At 38.3% G+C, this 20,471-nt stretch overlaps 2 protein-coding genes across 2 annotated transcripts; both read right to left on the bottom strand.

Moving 5' to 3' along the window:
- Window positions 1-1,560: 1,560 nt before the first annotated feature.
- On the bottom strand, window positions 1,561-6,675 carry LOC121405958. Its single transcript, XM_041596957.1, has 2 exons — window positions 6,560-6,675; window positions 1,561-5,823 (listed from the first exon to the last, which is right to left on the bottom strand). The coding sequence occupies exon 2, from the start codon at window positions 5,449-5,451 to the stop codon at window positions 2,965-2,967; it is 2,487 nt and encodes an 828-aa protein (XP_041452891.1). The 5' UTR covers window positions 5,452-5,823; window positions 6,560-6,675; the 3' UTR covers window positions 1,561-2,964.
- A 2,580-nt stretch (window positions 6,676-9,255) lies between these two features.
- On the bottom strand, window positions 9,256-19,843 carry LOC121406253. Its single transcript, XM_041597272.1, has 7 exons — window positions 19,442-19,843; window positions 16,803-16,961; window positions 15,179-15,411; window positions 14,715-14,851; window positions 12,581-12,674; window positions 10,386-10,730; window positions 9,256-9,558 (listed from the first exon to the last, which is right to left on the bottom strand). Exons 1-7 carry the CDS (start codon window positions 19,536-19,538, stop codon window positions 9,256-9,258), a joined length of 1,368 nt encoding a protein of 455 aa, XP_041453206.1. The 5' UTR covers window positions 19,539-19,843.
- Window positions 19,844-20,471: the final 628 nt, after the last annotated feature.

The following is a 20,471-nucleotide window of genomic DNA, read 5'->3' as shown; positions in this document are numbered from 1 at the left end:
TGAATTTGGTCTGCCTCTTCAACGGGAATTTCCAGTAACTTGTCCAATGCAAAAGATGTGGTCTTGTAAATATCCTCATTGGTTTGTTTGGGGATGCCGTAGAACAACAATTTTTTTTTGTGGTGTATTTCTAGGTTCAGTAGCTTGTCGTCGAAATCAGCTCCAACTTTGGCGATAAAACGTTCTATACCAGGTAGTTTATCCGCTTCTACGGTAGATATTCTCGCTGAAGTATCCGCTGAAGAAATTTCAAAGTCATGTACAGCGGAATTCACCATCCTGATGTCTGATTTAACAGCATTAAGATCCGAAATTACGTGATCCAATTTGATATCAAAATCACGCTGGAAATCCGTGAACATTTTCCGCATTTCAAGTAGCAAGTAGTCATCTTTAGGGTCCTTAGGCGTGTAGGGGTCTGAAGCGGGAGTAGAAGTAGGAGGGTCAGCTTGATGGGCTGCCATGGCTCCGGGGGGTACGGCTGTAGGCAGGTTGGCCACGAGTTAGGGGGGCTTGTTGGAAACAGTTACGGGAACTGGCGAAGGTGTTTTGGCACATTGATTACCACGGCTAGAGTCCTTTTGGGTGGAAGGTTTTAACTCAAATTATAGTCACGACTATTCGAAGAATTCTGCATTTTGCAAACAAAATGTAGTATTATGTAGAATATATGTTCAAACTTGCAGTCAGAATTAGAAGTCAAAAGGCATCTCTCCAAGTTTCAATTCATCATGAAGGGGTCATTTTAATGGATGAAAATGGAATATTTAATTATTTAGCAATTATCCAAATGGGGATAGAACATGATGGGGTATATAATACCTGTATAGAAGATGGATCAGGCCTACTCCATTCGTCCTTGCAAAGTTATGGGGATTGAATTTGACTCGGTCTCCAATGATATTCATAATTACCATAGTCATGATGTTGCATGTGATAAGTAAATCTACTCAGTCCAAGTTGACCACTGTGAAGAAGGTGCATTAGGGTTTTTAGTCTGCAGCAGTACTTTGGTTCCTTGAATCCTTATCCTGGTTTTCAATTGCTTGGTTCTGCGAATGTTATATGCAACTGATGCTAGATGACCACGCTCGCGTTTCATAGATGGGGGTAGGTCAGTTCGGACGGTTACACGGTCGCCATCCCTACGGTTGCCGTCAGTAGCCCGGGGTTGCCTTGGCTGCTCGAAGGCGCGAAGAATTCGGTCCCGGTCGTACATCTTTGCAAAACGGACTATAATGGGATCAGGAGCTTCGGGGGCCGGGGTTCCGCTGGCTCCGTTGTGGGTCCTCTTCGTAGGTAGACGATGAGCATTGATGATTTGAATTTGGTCTGCCTCCTCAACGGGAATTTCCAGTAACTTGCCCAATGCAAAAGATGTGGTCTTGTAAATATCCTCATTGGTTTGTTTGGGGATGCCGTTTAGGACTGTGTAGCAAATTCAATTCAACTTATAGTGTACAACACCAGCTTATTCTGCAGAATATAAAATTGACAAACACTTGCAACAATCTTTCTAGAAATTACATTAATTTCAATTTGATAGTCCAAACAAAGCCATCAATTCTGAAACATTGAAATTTACAGGTATACAATGCATCAACTAATTCAATTCAACTTACAGTGTACACACCAGCTTATTCTAAACAATATGAAATTTGACACAAATGAGTAGAGGTGGGGTATATAGAAGATCATTGTTTCAGGAATTATTTCGAGGACGTGCTAAAGTTAGGCAAAAACAGCCTTTAAAGGGATACATTTAAAAAAAACGAGCATTACTGGATGCTATATGTTTGAAAAGGCAATAACAGTAATGAGATTAGTACATTTATGAAAAGAGATTACGTTTCTTTAATTGCATTGTGGCTTTAAAATCTACCAAATATAGCATTTGGGGCCATGATAACTATAAAATTCTAGCACCTAGCATAGCACCTGCTCTTTGGTACCAATTTCGAGCCAAAATATTTGGTTAAAATCCCATTGTCTCTTGATGCCGAGTCTTGACATTGAAAATATCTACCAAAGATACATATTTGCTGACTCAAATAAAGCTCATAAAGTTGCTGCCAAGGTTGACTTTTTGCTATCAGGAAACTGACATTGATGTTTACTATTCAGATGCAACTTTCAACAGGAACTGCAACAGGCGTGATATGCCTGTAACTCCTGAAATAGTGCTAATGCATGCTCTGAATGGTCATTAGTCACTCTTATATTCTTGATTATTTCCTCCCATTTCATATAGTCATCTCTGCTAGTCAAGATTTCTGGATCACGATAAAAAGAGTCAGCAGAATCCCCAAAATTATCGAATAGTCCTCTGGTATTTTGGGTGACAAAGTCTTGCAGTTGAATGTTCAGGAAAGTCAACTGCAAGACTTTGTCACCCTCCAACTACCCCAGTAGTTTCTGGATCTTTGTTTTAAAATGCAAATACATTTGAAAAGGAAAAAAATGAACTAAGTATCAGAAAAGATTATCCAATTCAATGTATGCCTATACATGTTGTTTCACTGTTATAGCAGAATTCCTCCTTAGTCAGGTCTTGAACTTTTTTCAATACCCCTTGTATATATTTTTCACATTCTCGTTCCATCAATAATTAACACGTCTAGTTTGCTTTCCTTGCTTTGCCCGTCTAGATTGCTTTCTTTGTACCAAATTAATTCAGCTGTAAGAGAAAAATTAATTCAGCTGTAGGACACCAATTGATTCAGATGTACGAGACCAATTTAGAGGTGAAACACTCATAAAACAAATCTGCACATTAATTACTAATTTCTAATTTAGCTAATGCACACTCTCCAGTCTGGTCAACTGAGGGTCATTATTTTAGAAATATGACCACAGTGCCAAATATGATATTGTTCCTGTGATCAAGTCAGACTTGATAGCAGTAACAATACTTTGCTGTTAACATTCTTCAAAACAACAATTCTGCAACTTCTTGGGTACACCTTACTTGAACAGTACATGTCTTGGGGATATGTACCTGTTTTGAGAGTGCTCAGATACATCAGTGATTATATCCAGAGGCTGGTAATCAACCAGTTCAGATTTAGTTACGACAACATAGCTGTCTGGACTTTTACTTGTTGTAACATATGCATGGTAGTGCTTATTGTAATAACTTGTCTCGCACACATGCAGCACAAAATACACCTGGCTTTCATATACCAGAATGTGTATGATATTTCCAAATACTGGAAGTTCATCAATGTCATGACACACATATAATGATGGTTGATACAGCGTACCACAAAGTTTTATCCACTTTGCTTCATATAATCTTGTGGAGAAATCATTCACTTGAAGTTTCTCCATTACAAGATGGATACAGTCTTCAGTGAGAGTTATCACCTCCACTTCTCTTCCAGGTCCAATCTCCCTAGCTTCCAAAGGTGCTTTTGCAATTAGATTGTATGCATGCATTGACTGATGCCGCTTTGCCAATGAAATGCATATATTCTTATAATTGCGAACACAGTCTGCAACTCTTCCAAAATACTCATGTTTGGCCTCGTACCTCATGCCCCACACATGTACAAGAGGGCCTATCATTCGTAAGCATCTTGGATAATGTACCATGAAGTGATGTTTGGGTAGCAACCTGCGCTCAGGAAATACTTCCTTGAAATAAGCATGATGCTCTGCAATCAATATTGACAGTTCTGCAATAAGGCCAGGAGTCAGCTGTGGCGAAAATATGATGTCCATGCAATCCAACAACTTCAGCAACAATTCCCACTTTGCATCATTTGCTCCTACTTTGGATCCAATGATAAATGGCAAATGCCTAATTAGAGTCCAAGCTTGCATTGCTTTTTGTCCAAGTGCATTTCCTTGAGAGTCTAGCTTTACAGGAGATGGTTTATTTTTCGTTTCTGTAACACCATAGTCATGACTTTCCAAGTGCTTATTCAATTCTCCAAGTGACAGTACTGGAGGCCGACACTCGAAAATGAAATATTGTAACACCAATTTCATTTCATATTGTGCTACACCCTCCAAGATATCGTGCATAATGTCAAGAGAAAAGTTTGACAATATATGAAAGAACTTGCAGTCATTCAACACACTACTGTTCTTTATTCCATAAACATGCTGGCCTGCAGCTTCAGCCTGTTGTACATGAAGATTGTAGTCATCTTTTGTTCTCAGTAAGGTATCTGGGTCCTGAAAAATGTTTTGCGCATCATCTTTGCTTATTAAGCAAAGACGGCAGTAGAAGGCAGCTGAAAAACTTTCAACAAAACCAAACAGAGAGTTTGCACCCAAATTGTCAGCGCTGAATTGGGTTAATGTTCCTTTCTTTCTTTCACCATCTGGAAGAGAGATCCCCTCTGTTGCCAGTTTATTAATATCTGCAACAAAGTGTTGCAGTATTTCATCATAGCCATATGTTTTTGTATCTTGTGCATAACACAATGCAACAAGATTGATGTTGCGAAGAGACGAGTTAAATTTTGGCGGAAGGTTCTTTAATACAAAATAAAATGCCCCTAACTTGTGAACTGTCTTGGAGCCTAACGGATTCACCGTTTGGAAATCGTCATAAAAAAAATGTAGCTGCAAAGCATTAGGATCCTCCTTGAAAAGATCAGTTTCCCTGTAAAGTTGTCCATCACAGAAATCCCTTAATACGCCGTCATTGCTGATGTGATCGCGTTTGACATAGGACAAAATCTCTGGATGCTGAACAAGCTTTTCAAGAGTCTTATTAATATCAATGTACACAAATTTGTCCTCTATTGGTACTGCCTGATTATGTTGGTTCTCAAGTCGGGGAACACCCAAGTCTATTTCACAAGGTTTAACCATTCCCATCCTACTGAATGTTTTTTCACGTTTATACTCAGTATTTAAGTTTTCAAATGGATGTTTAAGAGTTGTCAAATGCTCCTGTATCTCTGCTAAAACAAGTGATTCTGGCTGTCCATGATGTGAAAATGCTGATTTAACTGCTGCAGATGCACTTTTAACTACACCTTCAATTATATCACTTGCAGAATTTACAATTTCATTCATACATGCTCCAGATATAGTAGGTCTACTAGAGAGATTTGCTATAAATGTGAAAGCATGTTGTTCTATGTCCTCTTGACTTAAAATATCAAACACTTCATCATTGTTGTCATTGTCATCTTGATCAATGTTATCAACAAAACCTTCTTCAATACTAGTATCATTAACATCAAAAGACTCGTCTTCCTCATTCGCCAAGTCCACTCCTTGATCATTGCCATTTTCATTTTCTTGATGAAATTTTTTCAAGTGCTTTCTAAACCCACTGAATGTGTTAAAAGTTCTTGCGCAAGCCCCTTGACCACAAATTATTGTTTTTCCATTATGATCTGCTATTCCATGTATATACCGCAAATGGCGAAAAAGATGATGTATGCTGGGAAACTGACTACGAGTTTTACAATTAATGCAGCGCAACATTTTCTTTGGTTAAGTGTTGATCCTTCTTCCACTTCTGTTCTTCTACTTGCCAAAGTTTGATAATTTGGACCTCAGCTCCCGTACCCTTGGTGATTCATTGGTGGTCTTGGGGTCGATATTGTAGATAGTGGTTTGAATGAAGGTCCAGAAATTATGCAGTGGCCTTGCATAATGTAACCCGAATACGTAATGCGTCTTGAAGAGCGTGTCAAAAGCACTGATGGGGCTAATGTCGGAGCAGGGAATTGCGAGGTGATCCACAATAACAAAGAATTGATCTATCCTCTCCTGGGACATTCCTCTTGCAAGCAAGTATGGCTGCATCTGCTTATTCTTCCTACTCTCCAGAAAATGTTCAAGACTGGCACCACTCTGAAAGAAGAATTAAATGTACAAATTAGACAAGGGTCTTATCATACTGTATCAAACCATGGACTGCTGGGTATTGGCACTAAAAGTGAACCTTTGCATTGAGGATAAAAATGCTGGTGAAATATTTAGGGTGAAATTCTAAATACATGTACAAATTAACAATTTAACAAAAGCAAAAAGGCTGTTTATGGCATCTCTTTAATATCGCAGGTGCTTACTGCCTTTATGAAACATGTCTAATGCACCCCTTTTGGAGTTGTAATTAAGAATCATCAGTAGCCAAGAAAAATCTGAAAGTTCTATACCAACACAACCATACCATGAAACAAGATAGTGGAATTTCTATTAGTGTTACTGTTACACAGGTTAATCAAAACCCCCTCCCCCGCATATTCCAAGCAAATGGACCAGCATTATTTGAATTGCTACACAGAGAAGACTACCTTCATGCTCAATCTGAACAAATTAATTTGAATCACATCATGATGACTTCTTTTTAACAATGACCTCACTAAACATGCATACTGTATCTGCACATTGAACTTCTCCATTAAGGGCATGCATCAATGAATCTGACCAACCAAAAGGTAATATTAGATTTTCAATTTCAGAAATTATCCATTGCAGTCACAATCAAGGAATTCACTGCCCGGCATGCCCGCTTATTCACTCTGCATTTTAGTCTCTGTAATAAATTAAAGGAACATGTCAAAATAATTCAATAGCAACTACATACCTTTTGGAATTGTAGTAGGTGGTCGATTGCTGAGAGCACTGAAACCTTTGACAAGCCCTTCCTCCCCTGATTGACTGGTGGAAGTAAACAAAGCAGTATGAGAATCTCTAGCGTACTGGCATACGGACCTGTCTGAGAAATCAAAGAGTGCATGGAGTAACAACAAATAAAACTCACAATTATAAAGGAGTGTTCCCATTGCAAATTGTGGACTTAATCCTATATCCAGACCTACGATCGAGCCTACATTAAATGGTATAATTTGGATTCTCATTAATGTGATAACTTTAACCATAAGTCAAACCCACATTACTTTGAATCCGCCAACTCCTTTTATGCGATATAATCACAACACGATGTTTCATGACCTTTTTTTTTTCAAGTATCGCGCCACTTTTGAGACCAAATTTGTCATGCCTACTGTATGTGCATCACTTTGCAGCCCAACCCTTGAAAAGAATTTGTCAATTGCCAAAATTGTTCCAGAGTCCAATATGTCATTTTGGGTACAAATCTAATCAAAATTGTGTTTTTCAATTAATTCAAAGAAAATCTCAGATTTCTACTTTAAATGGCTAAAATTGATTTATTTAAGCAAAATGAAAATAAAAACCAAAAAATCATAAAACTAGAGAAATTTGACTGCCACACAGTCAAAATTCATTACAATTGGATCTTCCTTCCTAGAGTAAGTAGAGTTATGGGTAAAATTGCATTTTTTTTTAAAGTTCATTGACCTTTGACCCTGGGCAAATCTGGTCCAAAATCTAATCAGTTCATTTATATGTCATGGAGTATCTCTGAGGCAGGTTTGATGAAAATCCATTAGGGCATTCTTTAGATTATAACTATAATCGCTGTAATGAGGTAGGGTGTACGGACTAGAAAGTGTGGATTTTGACTAAGTTCATTGACCTCTGACCCTGAGCTTTGACCTCTGACATCTTCTACCTTGCCAAATTTGTTGCCATATAACTTTGAACTTTCCTACCAAATTTTATGTTGGGCCCTCCTAGCTAGAGTTATGGGTAAAAATGTCATTTTTTGGTAGTTTATTGACCATTGACCTTTGACCCCAAGCTGATCTGGTCTAAAATCTAATCAGTTCATCTACATGTCATGGAGTATCCCCGAGGCAAGTTTGATGAAAATCCATTAGGGCGTTCTTTAGATATTGCCGGAACGAGGTAGGGCGTACGGAGGACAACCCCGAAAACATAATGCCTCTAGCACCCTTTGGGGCAGAGGCATTAAAAACAACAAAAGTTCAAACATTCCCCCCCCCCGCCCCCCCCCAAAAAAAAAAAAAAACTAGATGAATCTTCGACCACGCGTGGTCGAACTTTATGCCTCCGCCATTACCAGATCAGAAATAAATGGCACTTCATGTTGCTTTATTTTCATTTATACAATGACATCTTTGACCTTGACCTTTGACCTTGTGACCCCCAAATCTAATGAGAGTATTGCCCTTTCCATATGCATACATGAGCCAAGTTTGTTCAACCATCAAATGGTTACTGAGTTATCACAAGAACGAACCATTTCTATGCACATAATGACCTCTATGACCTTTGACCTTGAGACCCCAAAATCTAATCAGATCATTGTCCCTTCCATATGCATACCTGTGCCATGTTTGAGGTTGATCGGTCAAATGGTTGTTGAGTTATGGTGATAACGAACCATTTCTATGTACATAATGACCTCTATGACCTTGGACCTTTGACCTTGTGACCCCAAAATCTAATCAGATCATTGTCCCTTCCATGTGCATACATGAGCCAAGTTTGAAGCCAATCTGTCAAATGGTTCTTAAGTTATCGCGAGAACGAGCCATTTTTAAGTGTATTATTACCTCTATGACCTTGACCTTTGACCTTGAGACTCCAAAATCTAATCAGATAATTGTCTCTCCCATGTGCATACCTGTGCCAAGTTTGAGGTTGATCGGTCAAATGGTTGTTGAGTTATGGTGAAAACGAACCATTTCTATGTACATAATGACCTCTATGACCTTTGACCTTTGACCTTGTGACCCCAAAATCTAATCAGATCATTGTCCCTTCCATGTGCATACATGAGCCAAGTTTGAAGCCAATCTGTCAAATGGTTCTTAAGTTATCGCGAGAACGAGCCATTTTTATGTGTATTATTACCTCTATGACCTTGACCTTTGACCTTGAGACTCCAAAATCTAATCAGATCATTGTCCCTCCCATATGCATACACGAGCCAAGTTTGAAGTTGATCCGTCATACGGTTCTTAAATTATCGCGAGAACGAAAACGGGACGGACGGACGACCCGAAAACATAATGCCTCCGGCAACCACCTACGGTGGGCGGAGGCATAAAAATTCATAGGAAATTCATAAAAAATAAAATATATAAGAAATTAATTTAGATACCAAATTATTCAATTTACATTTGTCAAGAATATTAAAAGGAATATTTGAAAAAAAAATCAGCCTAATGGGAGCTTTAATTAGTGATTCTAAGCCCCCATCCCCTTATTTTACACATAACTTTGCATAATACATACATTTTCATATATATATAAAATATATTAATTTTTTCAGAGAAATTAACATTTTGACAAGAGTAAGAGGCAAGCGAGGTGCATGCCCATTTTTGTTACAATCCTGCATTCTATCTGGGTGGCAGAATCCCCCCCCCCCTCCCAGTTGTGATGGGTCTAAATAACAGGCTCTATTTGGGTTAAATGAAAAGTGTACATTAACATGCATGTACCTTGACTATCAGCAAGTGGGGATTTGGATTTTACGTCCAACTCGTCCTCTGATTCCATGACCTGATCCTCGTCTGAATCCTCTGAATCAATCTCTTTCAGCTTCCCATCCATTAACTTCAACAATGATGCTGTAGTTTCAGCTGGTGCCTCTCTTGCTAACTCAACAATAGGCTTCACCATGCTTGGCCACTGTTCCAGAAACTTGTTAGTGTTGTTGGGCAGCAGGAGACCAAAATCTATCTCCACCTGCAGTGGCAAAATAACACATATCATGCACTATGAATAAAACATTTCAGGAATTTGGATTTATTTAAAGTTAAATTTTTCAAACCTTGATAAATCCTGGCAAAATCACTTTTACAACATTTACTTGATTGTGAGGAGGTGGATCATTAACAGAGGTTTTTATTATTATTATTTTATTTTGTGTACCTGGTTCAAACACCCACCTCCTCATGCCTCAACTACAGCAGAACCTACGCCAGAATCAATGACAGATGTGACACATTCCTTACATCATTCTCCCCACTCGATTCACTAAACTGGTACAGCCTACCACAACATTATGATTCTATAATCATTATTTAGAAATAAAGTTACCATAAAATGTTCTACCAAATTCCAGACAGCATTACTGGCACTACAACACGCACCTAAGCCATCCAAAGAGACTAGAACTGTTATTCAGCAGTTAGCAGCACACCCTTTCGTTTTACTCCAGTAGGATATTGTTTAGAGAACATATCTAGATCAAGATGTACAGTAACAAGCAAATTCAGAGTATTGTGGTCCCCGCTTTCTGGTAAGCTGTGAAAGATCTTGCTACAAGTCATAGAAATACGAGATATGAAAGCAATCTATTTTGGGAGGATAAGAAAACTGATCGTAAGGGCGAGAGTTGGGGTGAATTTTCGGAAGCCTCCCGATTTCATCGGGAGGTTTGGCATCTCTGTTAATGTCCCCTCGCTGTCACGAAAGCGGGGGATGGACAATAAATTCAATTCTGTGCATTTTTTTTTATCATCCAATTGTTTTCCATTTTTTCATGTGATGAGATAAAAAGTAATACTTACCAACCCAGGTACCTTCAAGAATTTTGGAAATTCCATGATGATCTTTCCAGCTGTTTTTGATTCGTCAACCATTTGCCGTCTTAAAGCAGCTGTTGTTTTCCACTTCTCCTTTATCTGCTTCATGACAGCTGGATCATCAGCTGCTGGAGTGTGCTTCAACCAGTTGACATCTGTTGTTTTATCATGCAAGTCTTCATCTGGTACCTGTGTTGCCCTCTTGCATAATGGACCACCTGTTGCTCCTTCATTGGCACTGCGTTTTGATGTACGCGACGTTCCTCTGTTCAAATTCTTGATTCGATAGACCAGGAAGCCCATGTTCCTTTTCTCATCATAGAAAGCTTCCTACAAATAATTACAATACAGATCATAACCATTTTAATGTGTCCTTGAAATCACGCCACTCATAAGAGTAGCAAATTCATGACAAAAAAGTAGGAAAATCAATTTTGTTTTATTGCTCCCCTTTTCTTTTGTAGGCTAATCGCTCAGCTTATGCAAAAGTCACCCTAAGACTATAACGTATGGCATGGGCAGCAGCACCATATAACACATGTTAAGAATTAAGGACATATATCCACAAATCATATGATTTACCAAAATTATCAAGAAGAATCACAATGTTTCAAGACACAAAAATACAAATCTAAAAATTTCCATAAATAGCTCATCTCAAACAATGCAATAATGTATTTTTCAACTCCTTATTCCAAACTCAGAAAAATTAGTTTGGAATTGGACTATTTCTCAGCTACTGTGTATTGTAGCTATGCCAGATCCCAAAAATAAACTAACAGAATATCAAATTAAAAAAGTTTTTGACATCTAATTTTCGCTCCTAAAAAATAATATAAACACGTAACATAAATAAGGCATTTTGGTAGCTATATTCTCTTCATCCTATTAATTTACAACCTTATTAGATTCTTTTACTTTTGATGTAACAAGAGACAACAAGAGCTGGTGTACAACAGTGTACAGCCAAGAAAGAAACAGTCCGTTCCCTTTTCAAACTAGGCACAGAATGAAGTGCACAAAACCTAAAAATTCTCTTCTCTCGTCTACTGAATGCCCAGCCCCAACTCGGCATCTGATTGGCTGACTCAGATGACGTAATTTTGCGCGGTCATTTTGAATGGGGAAAAGTTCTGCCCATTCCAGTTTCTCAGGTAGCTCACGTAATGCAAACTTCCCTGCATTACGGCATTTCCAAAAAATACCCATACCCCACATGCACTATTCTACCGTTTCTACGTTGTGCTGGCCATGCTAAAAATAGCAACATCGGCATCCGTTGCCAAGCCCTGACTAGCTAGCAGTTGAAACGGAAATGGCTAATTTCTTATCAAAGCTTGAACTTTAGTTATCAAAACACAGCGAATGTCAAATTCGGTTAATAGGGCTAATAAAATTATCTCCCACTAGTCAAATGTTTTAAGAATTTGCCTCATTCAATATTAAGCATGAATTCCATTAATTTACACCGACACAATTTCTTGTTGTCTTGCAGCAAAACTAGTACATGTAGTTTACAACCACTCAGCTGTTTGTGATATTTGTGTAAATGTATACTAGCTCTCATGAATATGAAATAATAAGCAGCCAAGACAAGCCTACATTTATGTGCATGAGTGAATCTCTTTTGTCTAATGTATTAAATAGATACATTAATTTTGAAATTAGCCAAAAAGTAATATTGACTTTTGAAAAAAAAAAATATGGGGGTGGACTTGATGCTCTGTAATTTTAGATATTAATGGTATATACCCTAAGGTTTCAGAATCTGTGAAGTTTCTCCAGCTACAACTTTCATTTTTGACCCCCAGTGAGACTAAAAGTGTACACTTAGCATGAAATGACCCATATACCCCCTTCAAACTTTGTTTGGCAGGGGTATAATAATAATAATAATGATGATGATAATGATAATGATCGAGTGCCCAAGGAATACATACCTCTTAATGCGACAGTCTTGGGGTCAAGTTTCCCTCAAGACAAGTCTCTTTTTCCAGTTAAAATTCGTAAAATAGCCACAAAATTCCCTTATATCAGAAAATGTAAACTTTTATTTTCCTTAGTACTATAGGGAGCCGAGAGGGAATTATTGTAATCAGGACATTATTTTCCCTGAAGGCCGACATTTCTGTGAATTAGTTTTAAATATAAATTTGCTTGAATTTGAATAAAGTACTTACATGGCCTCCTATGGTGTGTGGATCTTTAAGAGACGGGAACAAGTTTACGACTCCACGGGCATACTTTGTTTTTACTTCAGAGCTGGGTGTTTTCCTGTTTACCAATTAAAAGAAAAATTATGGCATTATAGGCAAAACATAACTACTGATACTGCCTACCCACTTGAAAATTGCGTTTGTAGAATGAAATAAACCAAAATTCTACCGGCATTGGAAATGATTGTTAGAGTAAAACTTGTAAATAAGCACATTTTGCATTGTAGTTAATTTAGGCATATAAATATGCTTCGATTCTTTCTAAGTTTTTTGTTTAAGTTCTGACATATTTGATTATGTTTTCAACTTTTTTCATGGATATTGAATTAGATTGTTTTAATTCAAGACAAATTACCATTACTACTGAGTCCTCCATGTTGGAACCATGTCAGAAAAGTCTGAACGGATGCAGTTTCTCCCACTTGTAACTTATTGCAACGTAAAGGCGATATAATGCCAATAAACAACATGATTTTGTTACCTTTCGTATTGTCATGAGTTTACAAATGGTAACGCAATCCCCATTTTTGTTAGCATTTTTCCACCTTTACATTTGTACAAGTTATAACTTCTACATGTATATGAGCAGGCAAAAGTGCATCTGCTCTTCTTTGAAGAGAAATCATGACATTATTAGGCTTTTCACACCTCAAAATTGGTGGTACTAAGGCATTTTTAGTACCACCATTAGTCCGGGACTAAATCCTAGCCCACCTCGGATTCACACCTCTTTTTAAAAAGGTGGGTTAGCACCACATTTTAGTCCAGGACTATCTCTCGGATTCACACCTTTTTTTACGGAGGTGGGTTAGCACAGCATTTAGTCCGGGACTACCTGGTCCTGGTCAAAAGCAGGGTTAGCACACCAATTGGTGTGCTAACCCCGCAATTTCGGTGCTAAGCTTTGAGGTGTGAACGCATAGTCCGGGACTAGATGACTTGCCTCATGAGAACGCAGGCAACTGTGCACCAGCCAATGAAACGGCAGCACGTAATTCATTCATTATCAGCCTGGCGCACGCTGGCTGACTGACGCTGGATGGCTATGCTCTACAAATTTTTGCTGCATATTTCACTATCTAGACGTCTTTTTTTTATTTTGTCACTAGACTATACGTGAATTTTGGTATGACCCTAGATATCGCACAGGGACTGAATTATCGCGCGGGTGCCTAACTGCGTATAGCAAACAACAGTACGCGTGGAACTAAGCGCAAAAGTTGCCAATGCGCACATAGAATAAACAAGCCTGAATTCACCTCACTTCTTCGCTCCGTTTGTTTTGTACAGAGCCGACTTCGACAGAACATGTTTTTGTACATATTATTATGGATAACAAAAAATATATTGAATTCACATTGAAACTGTACACAGATATCAGGTGCGCAATGTTTGCATCCCGCGAGCTAAAATGGAGCAAGAAAAATCACCTCGCGCATGAATGGCGCAAGGGGCCTCAACTCCAAATGCGCGTAAAAATCCCTATGGAGTTTTGCATGCAAAATACGCTGAGGACTATGGGTAGCTTGGAATTTTTAAAGACGTTTTTCGAGGGTTTATTTGCATATCAATACAGTGACGTCGGTTAAATTGATTACTTTGGCCAATCACATTCTGTAGTGAATTGACATGAACAATAACATATAAAGCGCACAAAATTTAACAACGCGCAATGCGCGTACAGACAGCGCGCCCCCAAATTGCCATTTTCGCTGCATCAGACAAATTTTTCATTGTGTGTACAAAGTTAATGGGCGATGATGGAGCAGCGTGCACTTTTGACCCTCGAAAATTTGCTTCAATTTTCCCGGAAGTGACGCAGCGAGTTGAGCCTCTAGTAATATAATATCTAAGCTCTTTGGAATGGCGATACGCAGCGCGCAGTTCACGTATCATAGTGAAATTGCGGGACTTGATTCTTCTGAATTTTTTCAACAAATTTGTGGAGATAGACAGGTGAAATCGTGGAATATTTTGTCATTTATTAGCCAGACAAAAATTTTGGTGCGCGATATCTGGACCCCTCAACCATACGTGGCAAAAGCCAAGCCCAGGTAGAAAAACACAAAAACAGCAAAATTTAAAGGATGCAACTTACCCATGCATTTCCATCATGTGGTGCACAAGCAGATTCACCAGGATTTTTCGGGTAGTATCTCTGAACTTGTTTTTCGCTTTGTATTCTGAAAGAACTGCTTCACCGGCTGGCGTTGCTTGCAAGATTCTCTCTATTAACTGAAAGAAAATACATGAGGTGAAAATTATACAGCTGTAAGCAAAAACTGGACATTTTGCCATCTCTTTAGTCTTTTTTTCAAACCAATTAAGTACAGTATTTAGAGGTCAGCCATGTTTTTACCATAACCCATATTCCAAGCACTGACAACAGCAAACGGGTAGAAAGTTAATACTGATCATCTCTTTGTGGCATAAAGTTAATTCTCACATACATGTAAGTGGCACCAAGTTTTCACTAGCTATTAACCCTATACGGCTGTACCTTGTTTAAATGTACATTGTATGGAAGAGTTGGACTTGGATTTAATAAGTGAGAATATATACCGTAGCTGAATCTTCCATGGACGAAGTTAACGATGAGGCTGATACTGCAGGGGCATCAGATGCTTGACTCCCTGGAGGACACTCCAATGATGAAGGTAGTGCAGAGGGTGATACTGCCGATGCACCAGGTGCTAGACTTCTTAAAGCACAGACTGATGGATCGTCTAATGATGATGGCGGGGCCTCTGAAGGCAATGCAGATGCTGGTACTGCACTTCTAGCATTTGCAGTCTCTGAAAGGGGAAAGTCAATAATGTATAACACAATTTACAACCAATTTTTTCACATCCCTTCCTCACAATCCATTATGGTGCAAAATTGTTTGTAACATAAATTTTACCAACAATAAACAATGATCCAGGATGCATTTTTTTTGTAAAACTGTCGATCAATAATTTACGAATAAGGTGATTCCGTAAATTTGGACGTACATTTCACACACTATAATAGGCCATACAAACAAAAATTTGGGTTGATCATTTGATTTTTTTTTTAACCAAGCAGTGTGTTTCAGTGAGTAGAAAACAATCACACATGATTAGGGGCAACACCAGTGGCGGCACCAAGGGGGGGCATTTGCCCCCCCCACTCAGAAGCTTTGCCCCCCCCCCCCAGAAATTTTGAGGACTGAAAAGAAAAATTATACTGTAATTTGTAAATAAGTAGATGTTGTCATAAACATCATATTCAAGCTGTGAAGTGCTCTAAAATACCATTCTCCGCTCTTCAAAACTTCGATTGAAAACAAAAAAGTGGTTATTTTTGGCTCGCTCGCTTCGCTCACCCATCATATTCTAAAATTTCTTTTCTAAAATGCAATTAAAAACAAGAAAAGTAGCCATTTTGGCTCGCTCGCTTCGCTCGTCATATTTCAAAATATTTATTCGAAAATGCGATTAAAAACCGAAAAAGCGGCTATTTTTTGTTCGCTCGCTCACAAAATTGATGTTAAAATGTGTGTAAGAGGACGCAAAAAAAATTGACTGCCCGGCCCTGCCCCCCCCCCCACCATTTTCTTTTGCCCTCCATTTGCCCCCCCCCCCCACTTTAACAATCCTGGTGCCGCCACTGGGCAACACTGCAGTGACCTTGAAATAATGAAAAACACTGTCCAGATGGACATACGCAGGGATATTATTTTTTTTCTGACGTCTCATATAAATTATAAAAACTCTGTGAATTCTTGCACATTTTTCTTCAAATTCAGTAATGGTCGTATGAAGTAGATGTCAAATGACAGTTAATTGCCAAGTAAAATAGTGTTGCTTTTATATTTTGTGTTTAGGTATTAGATGTTTTTATTGTCGTAACGGACGTACACGGTTGGACGTACAATTTATCTGTGATGGACGTACATGTATTAAACATATGGAGTACAAAACTGTTATAATTTTCTTCACATCTTACTCATGATTATACTCTATATGTATTGTATTAAACATAAAAATAAAGACATATCATATGCCGATGTTTTCTCTTTGTATGTATTGTCCTTCAAATTTCTTATGCAGTTCGAAATATTTGCTCTTGGGTTGATACTTTTCCGGAACTGCACAATAATAAAATTTAAGATTGTTGTGGCATAATTTGGTAATTTTACAAAAATAATTTTTTGGCAACTTACCAACTTCCCAATCTTCATTTTCTAAAAGGACCATGAGTTCAACTGTTCCTCCTGTTGCCGTAAGAAGTTCTGCCATCACATCTTCTTCTACTTCTGCCCCATCACTGTTATCAACAAATCTTACAGACTGGTCTGAAGAAAATCCAAATTTAGTACGCACTGCAAGAAAGAAATTGAATTGAATTAAAATACAGAAGATACAAAATCAATACTGGAGAACTATCAATCTTGCTTCAACATTCAATGAACATGAACCATCAAATTTCATGGAAATCTGTGGTCAGGAATGTCAGGATTTAGCAGGACTTCATCTTTCACAGCCCACAGCTGAACAAACGCAAACATTTTAGAACGAATCCCAGAATGTTTTTACATATTTTCATGCAATTGCTCAAGTAACTGATAGTAATAGTCGTTAACACCTTCCATGAGTGGCGATTTCATGAAACGAGTGGGGGGGGGGGGAGACAGAGACAAAAGGCAGTAAAAACAAATTGAAACTGTTCCCATTAGTTAGCTTGCATGTAAAGTCATGTTATAATAATTTACATGTATCTCCATCACAGTTACCTTGAATGATCAAAATCATTGAAACACAGTACAATAATAATAAGCTTTGAAATTCGAGGCTGACGAGGGGGGGGGGGGAACGGTCCCCCCAGCAAAAAAAACTAGGGGGGACATGTCATTTTTCTTAGTGAAGGGGCTAATAAAACAAATTCCCCTTAGCATCAAAAGATGAAGTGGAAAATTGCTTTTCATATGACACCAAATTTATTTTGAAGTGTCAATGGGATCACATTTTAAACGCAATTCGAAAAATGCATTTGCCGTAAAAACTGTGTCCACTTTTGTGCCATATTTTAAGTGGAAAACAGCTGACAGTTTTGGCCAGTCAAAATTGAAGAAATGTGGTAGGACCACCGTATTTATTAGATATCTATTTAAAGATCCTGACTCTGATTTGATCATTTCCTATCTAATTTTTGTCATAATCGTGCCGGGTGAGGTACCTCACCAGATTCTCCCATAGCTTAGCAAGTGTCAGTTGTTAAGCGTCGCGTGCAGCACTACTACGTATAGGGTAGGCTTCCGTCTGTCTTTGGAGGAGAACCTCGAAAGTCCAAAAATGTTGTAAACTCCTCCAGACAGATTTTTCAGTCTAGTCACAACTAGATGCCATGATATGGCCCTGGTTCAGGTTTGAATGCAGGGATGGAATGAGTCTAGAGTCTACACATTTTCGACCTTGAGGCTTGAGGGCAGATCTAGACTAGATCTAGACTTTGAAATCTTTTGATATTAAAACAGTCATCATGTGGGTTTTAATGTCATGCTAAGTTGCTAACTCAACGTATGGTAGGGGGTCCTAAAGCTGTGCGGGTCCTAAAGCTACGCACCACTCATCGCGCATGCAATTTTTAATGGCAAATGCGCACTTTGTGTGGAATTGTGACTGCAGAGTGACGAACGATTCCTATTCAATTTTTTCTACAGAGGCTGCAGTAAATCTCTAAATGCAGAGAACACCCACAACTGTTTTGAATTTTTGAGCTATATTCTCTTTAATTTCATATTATCCTATGATAGTATGAACATATTTTAGAAATTGAGGCACAGGAAATTCTATTTTTCTGCATGATAAATCGAGTGCGTAGCTTTAGGACCCCTTCTAACATCGGGCGGCGAATTCAAGAGGTGTTCGGAAAACACGGCGGGATTTTCGTATTAGTGAGTTTTGTGATATTTTGTTCTTGCTTAATGATCTTTAGAATATTTGCCACAAGTTAGCGACAGATAATTTGTTCAAATATTAAAATTGGCATAGTTTCTATCGTTTGTAAACAAAGTGCGTAGCTTTAGGTCCCCCCATCATACTACTACGTACTAGCCCGCTCACTCCCGCTAGCGGGATAGCGTCCCGGGGCAGCCCCGGGCATGCAAGCATGGTTGTTACTGAGAGATCTATGCGATGGAGCCAAGCTCGTTCCTAGACAAACTTTTCTTAGCTCTATTTAACATAGACTGACATTTAACTGTGTTGTTATTGTTGATAAAGTTTCTAGATCCTACACTTTTGGAGCCATACAGTCTAGGCCTAGATCTAGACCCTACTCCCTAGGTCAAAAATTGGGCCAAAATATGTGCAAATTAAACACAATAAACTGCTAAAAGTAAAACGAACCAGTCAACCGGCAAGTGCTCAAAAAGCTGTTTCTTTCATCCAACCAATATGCATGGCTCAGGCAGCTCTGCATATCCAATGAGCTACAGAAGCGGATCAAAGTGCCTCTTTTCATTTAATCATTTCTACTCTAGTCTAGAGTCTATGTGTTGATGAAATTTATTGTTTTTGGTATGCTTGCAAAGGAGAAGAGTCACTCGTTGCTGTCCTGAGTTCATGTACCTTTGTTTCTAGAAGGTTTTGAATAAAATAAACTTGAAACTTGTGAAACACCCCAAGCTAACTTAGCTAGCAAAGCGGTGTGTAACACATGACATAGTCAGAGTCTAACTTTTTTTTTTTTTTTTACAGTGAGACGATTTAGGCGATGCATCAAATCACTAAAAATCACAAACATCTTGCATAACAACGACTGAAAAAATACACAATTGCAACACTTCTAAACTATACTTACCACTATTTACGAACTTGTCGTGGTCGCCATCAAAAATAACAATTTTTTTCTGATTTTTAACCCCTGGTGGGTGACGCTTTACCACACGAACAATCATGTTGTCCAAGAATCAAGATGGCGAATCCGACGCGATCGCGATCAAATTCGCGCGAGAATTTTCTGTAAACTTTCAACCAATTGGAACATCGGATTGCACACACGTGATCTCTTTTTTATGGGATTGACACCAGCCGGTGTTAAAAAGTGATTCATTTTATTAGCACGCAGTTAACACCAACGAATATTACAAAAGTGAAGTGGATCTTACACCAGTTGGTGTCGGCCAGTGCCGTTCTAACACCACGTTTAACACCTGTAGTTTAACACCCGTTTCGTGTAACGATTTGACACCGTAGTTTTTGCAGTGTAAGGTGTGCCTCAGGGCTCAATGTTAGGGCCATTTCTCTTTACTGTATATATAAACGACATCATAAAGAATGTCGATCGATGTACTATCCATCTTTACGCTGATTATACTGTCCTTTATTTTTCCAATAAAAATGTAAGAAATATCGAAAATATACTGAACTCACACAGTTAAACCATATTTATAAATGGATGTGTTCTAATATGTTGAATTTAAACTTTGATAAAACAGAATGTTTGTTGATTGGATCCCGCACTATATTAAATAAGTGTTCCCCACTTTAAATAAGTATACAGGGAAAGTTGATTCAACCGAAAACAAGTGCTAAATATCTTGGAGTGGTTATTGATCAGCAGTTAAAATGGGACAAACATATTGAATACCTGACTGAAAAGGTTAGCAAACTCGTATGTTTTTGGGGCCGGCTTCGACACAGTTTCAATGAGGCTAGCTTGAAATGTATCTACCAATCAATTATTCTTCGTATTTTGACTATGCTGATGTAGTGTACGATTCTAGTAACAAAAAATGTGTTACACAATAGCAAAAGTTGCAAAACAGAGCGAGCTGGAAGAATAATACTTCGGATAAGTCCATTCAAACATATATCAAACTGTAATATTC

This window comes from Lytechinus variegatus, chromosome 19 (assembly GCF_018143015.1).
Source record: "Lytechinus variegatus isolate NC3 chromosome 19, Lvar_3.0, whole genome shotgun sequence".
In the NCBI taxonomy this organism is placed as follows: Eukaryota; Metazoa; Echinodermata; class Echinoidea; order Temnopleuroida; family Toxopneustidae; genus Lytechinus; species Lytechinus variegatus.
This window is presented reverse-complemented; position numbering and strand designations above follow the sequence as displayed.

What these genes read in the sequence shown, in the direction of transcription:
- LOC121405958 (XM_041596957.1), bottom strand. Translation starts at nt 5,451, where the DNA reads ATGTTGCGCTGCATTAATTGTAAAACTCGTAGTCAGTTTCCCAGCATA.
- LOC121406253 (XM_041597272.1), bottom strand. Translation starts at nt 19,538, where the DNA reads ATGATTGTTCGTGTGGTAAAGCGTCACCCACCAGGGGTTAAAAATCAG. An exon ending in CCATGGAAGATTCAGCTACG is followed by an intron (nt 14,852 to 15,178) that starts GTATATATTCTC and finishes ATTTTCTTTCAG; the next exon opens with TTAATAGAGAGAATCTTGCA. An exon ending in TCTTGAAGGTACCTGGGTTG is followed by an intron (nt 9,559 to 10,385) that starts GTAAGTATTACT and finishes TTGCCACTGCAG; the next exon opens with GTGGAGATAGATTTTGGTCT.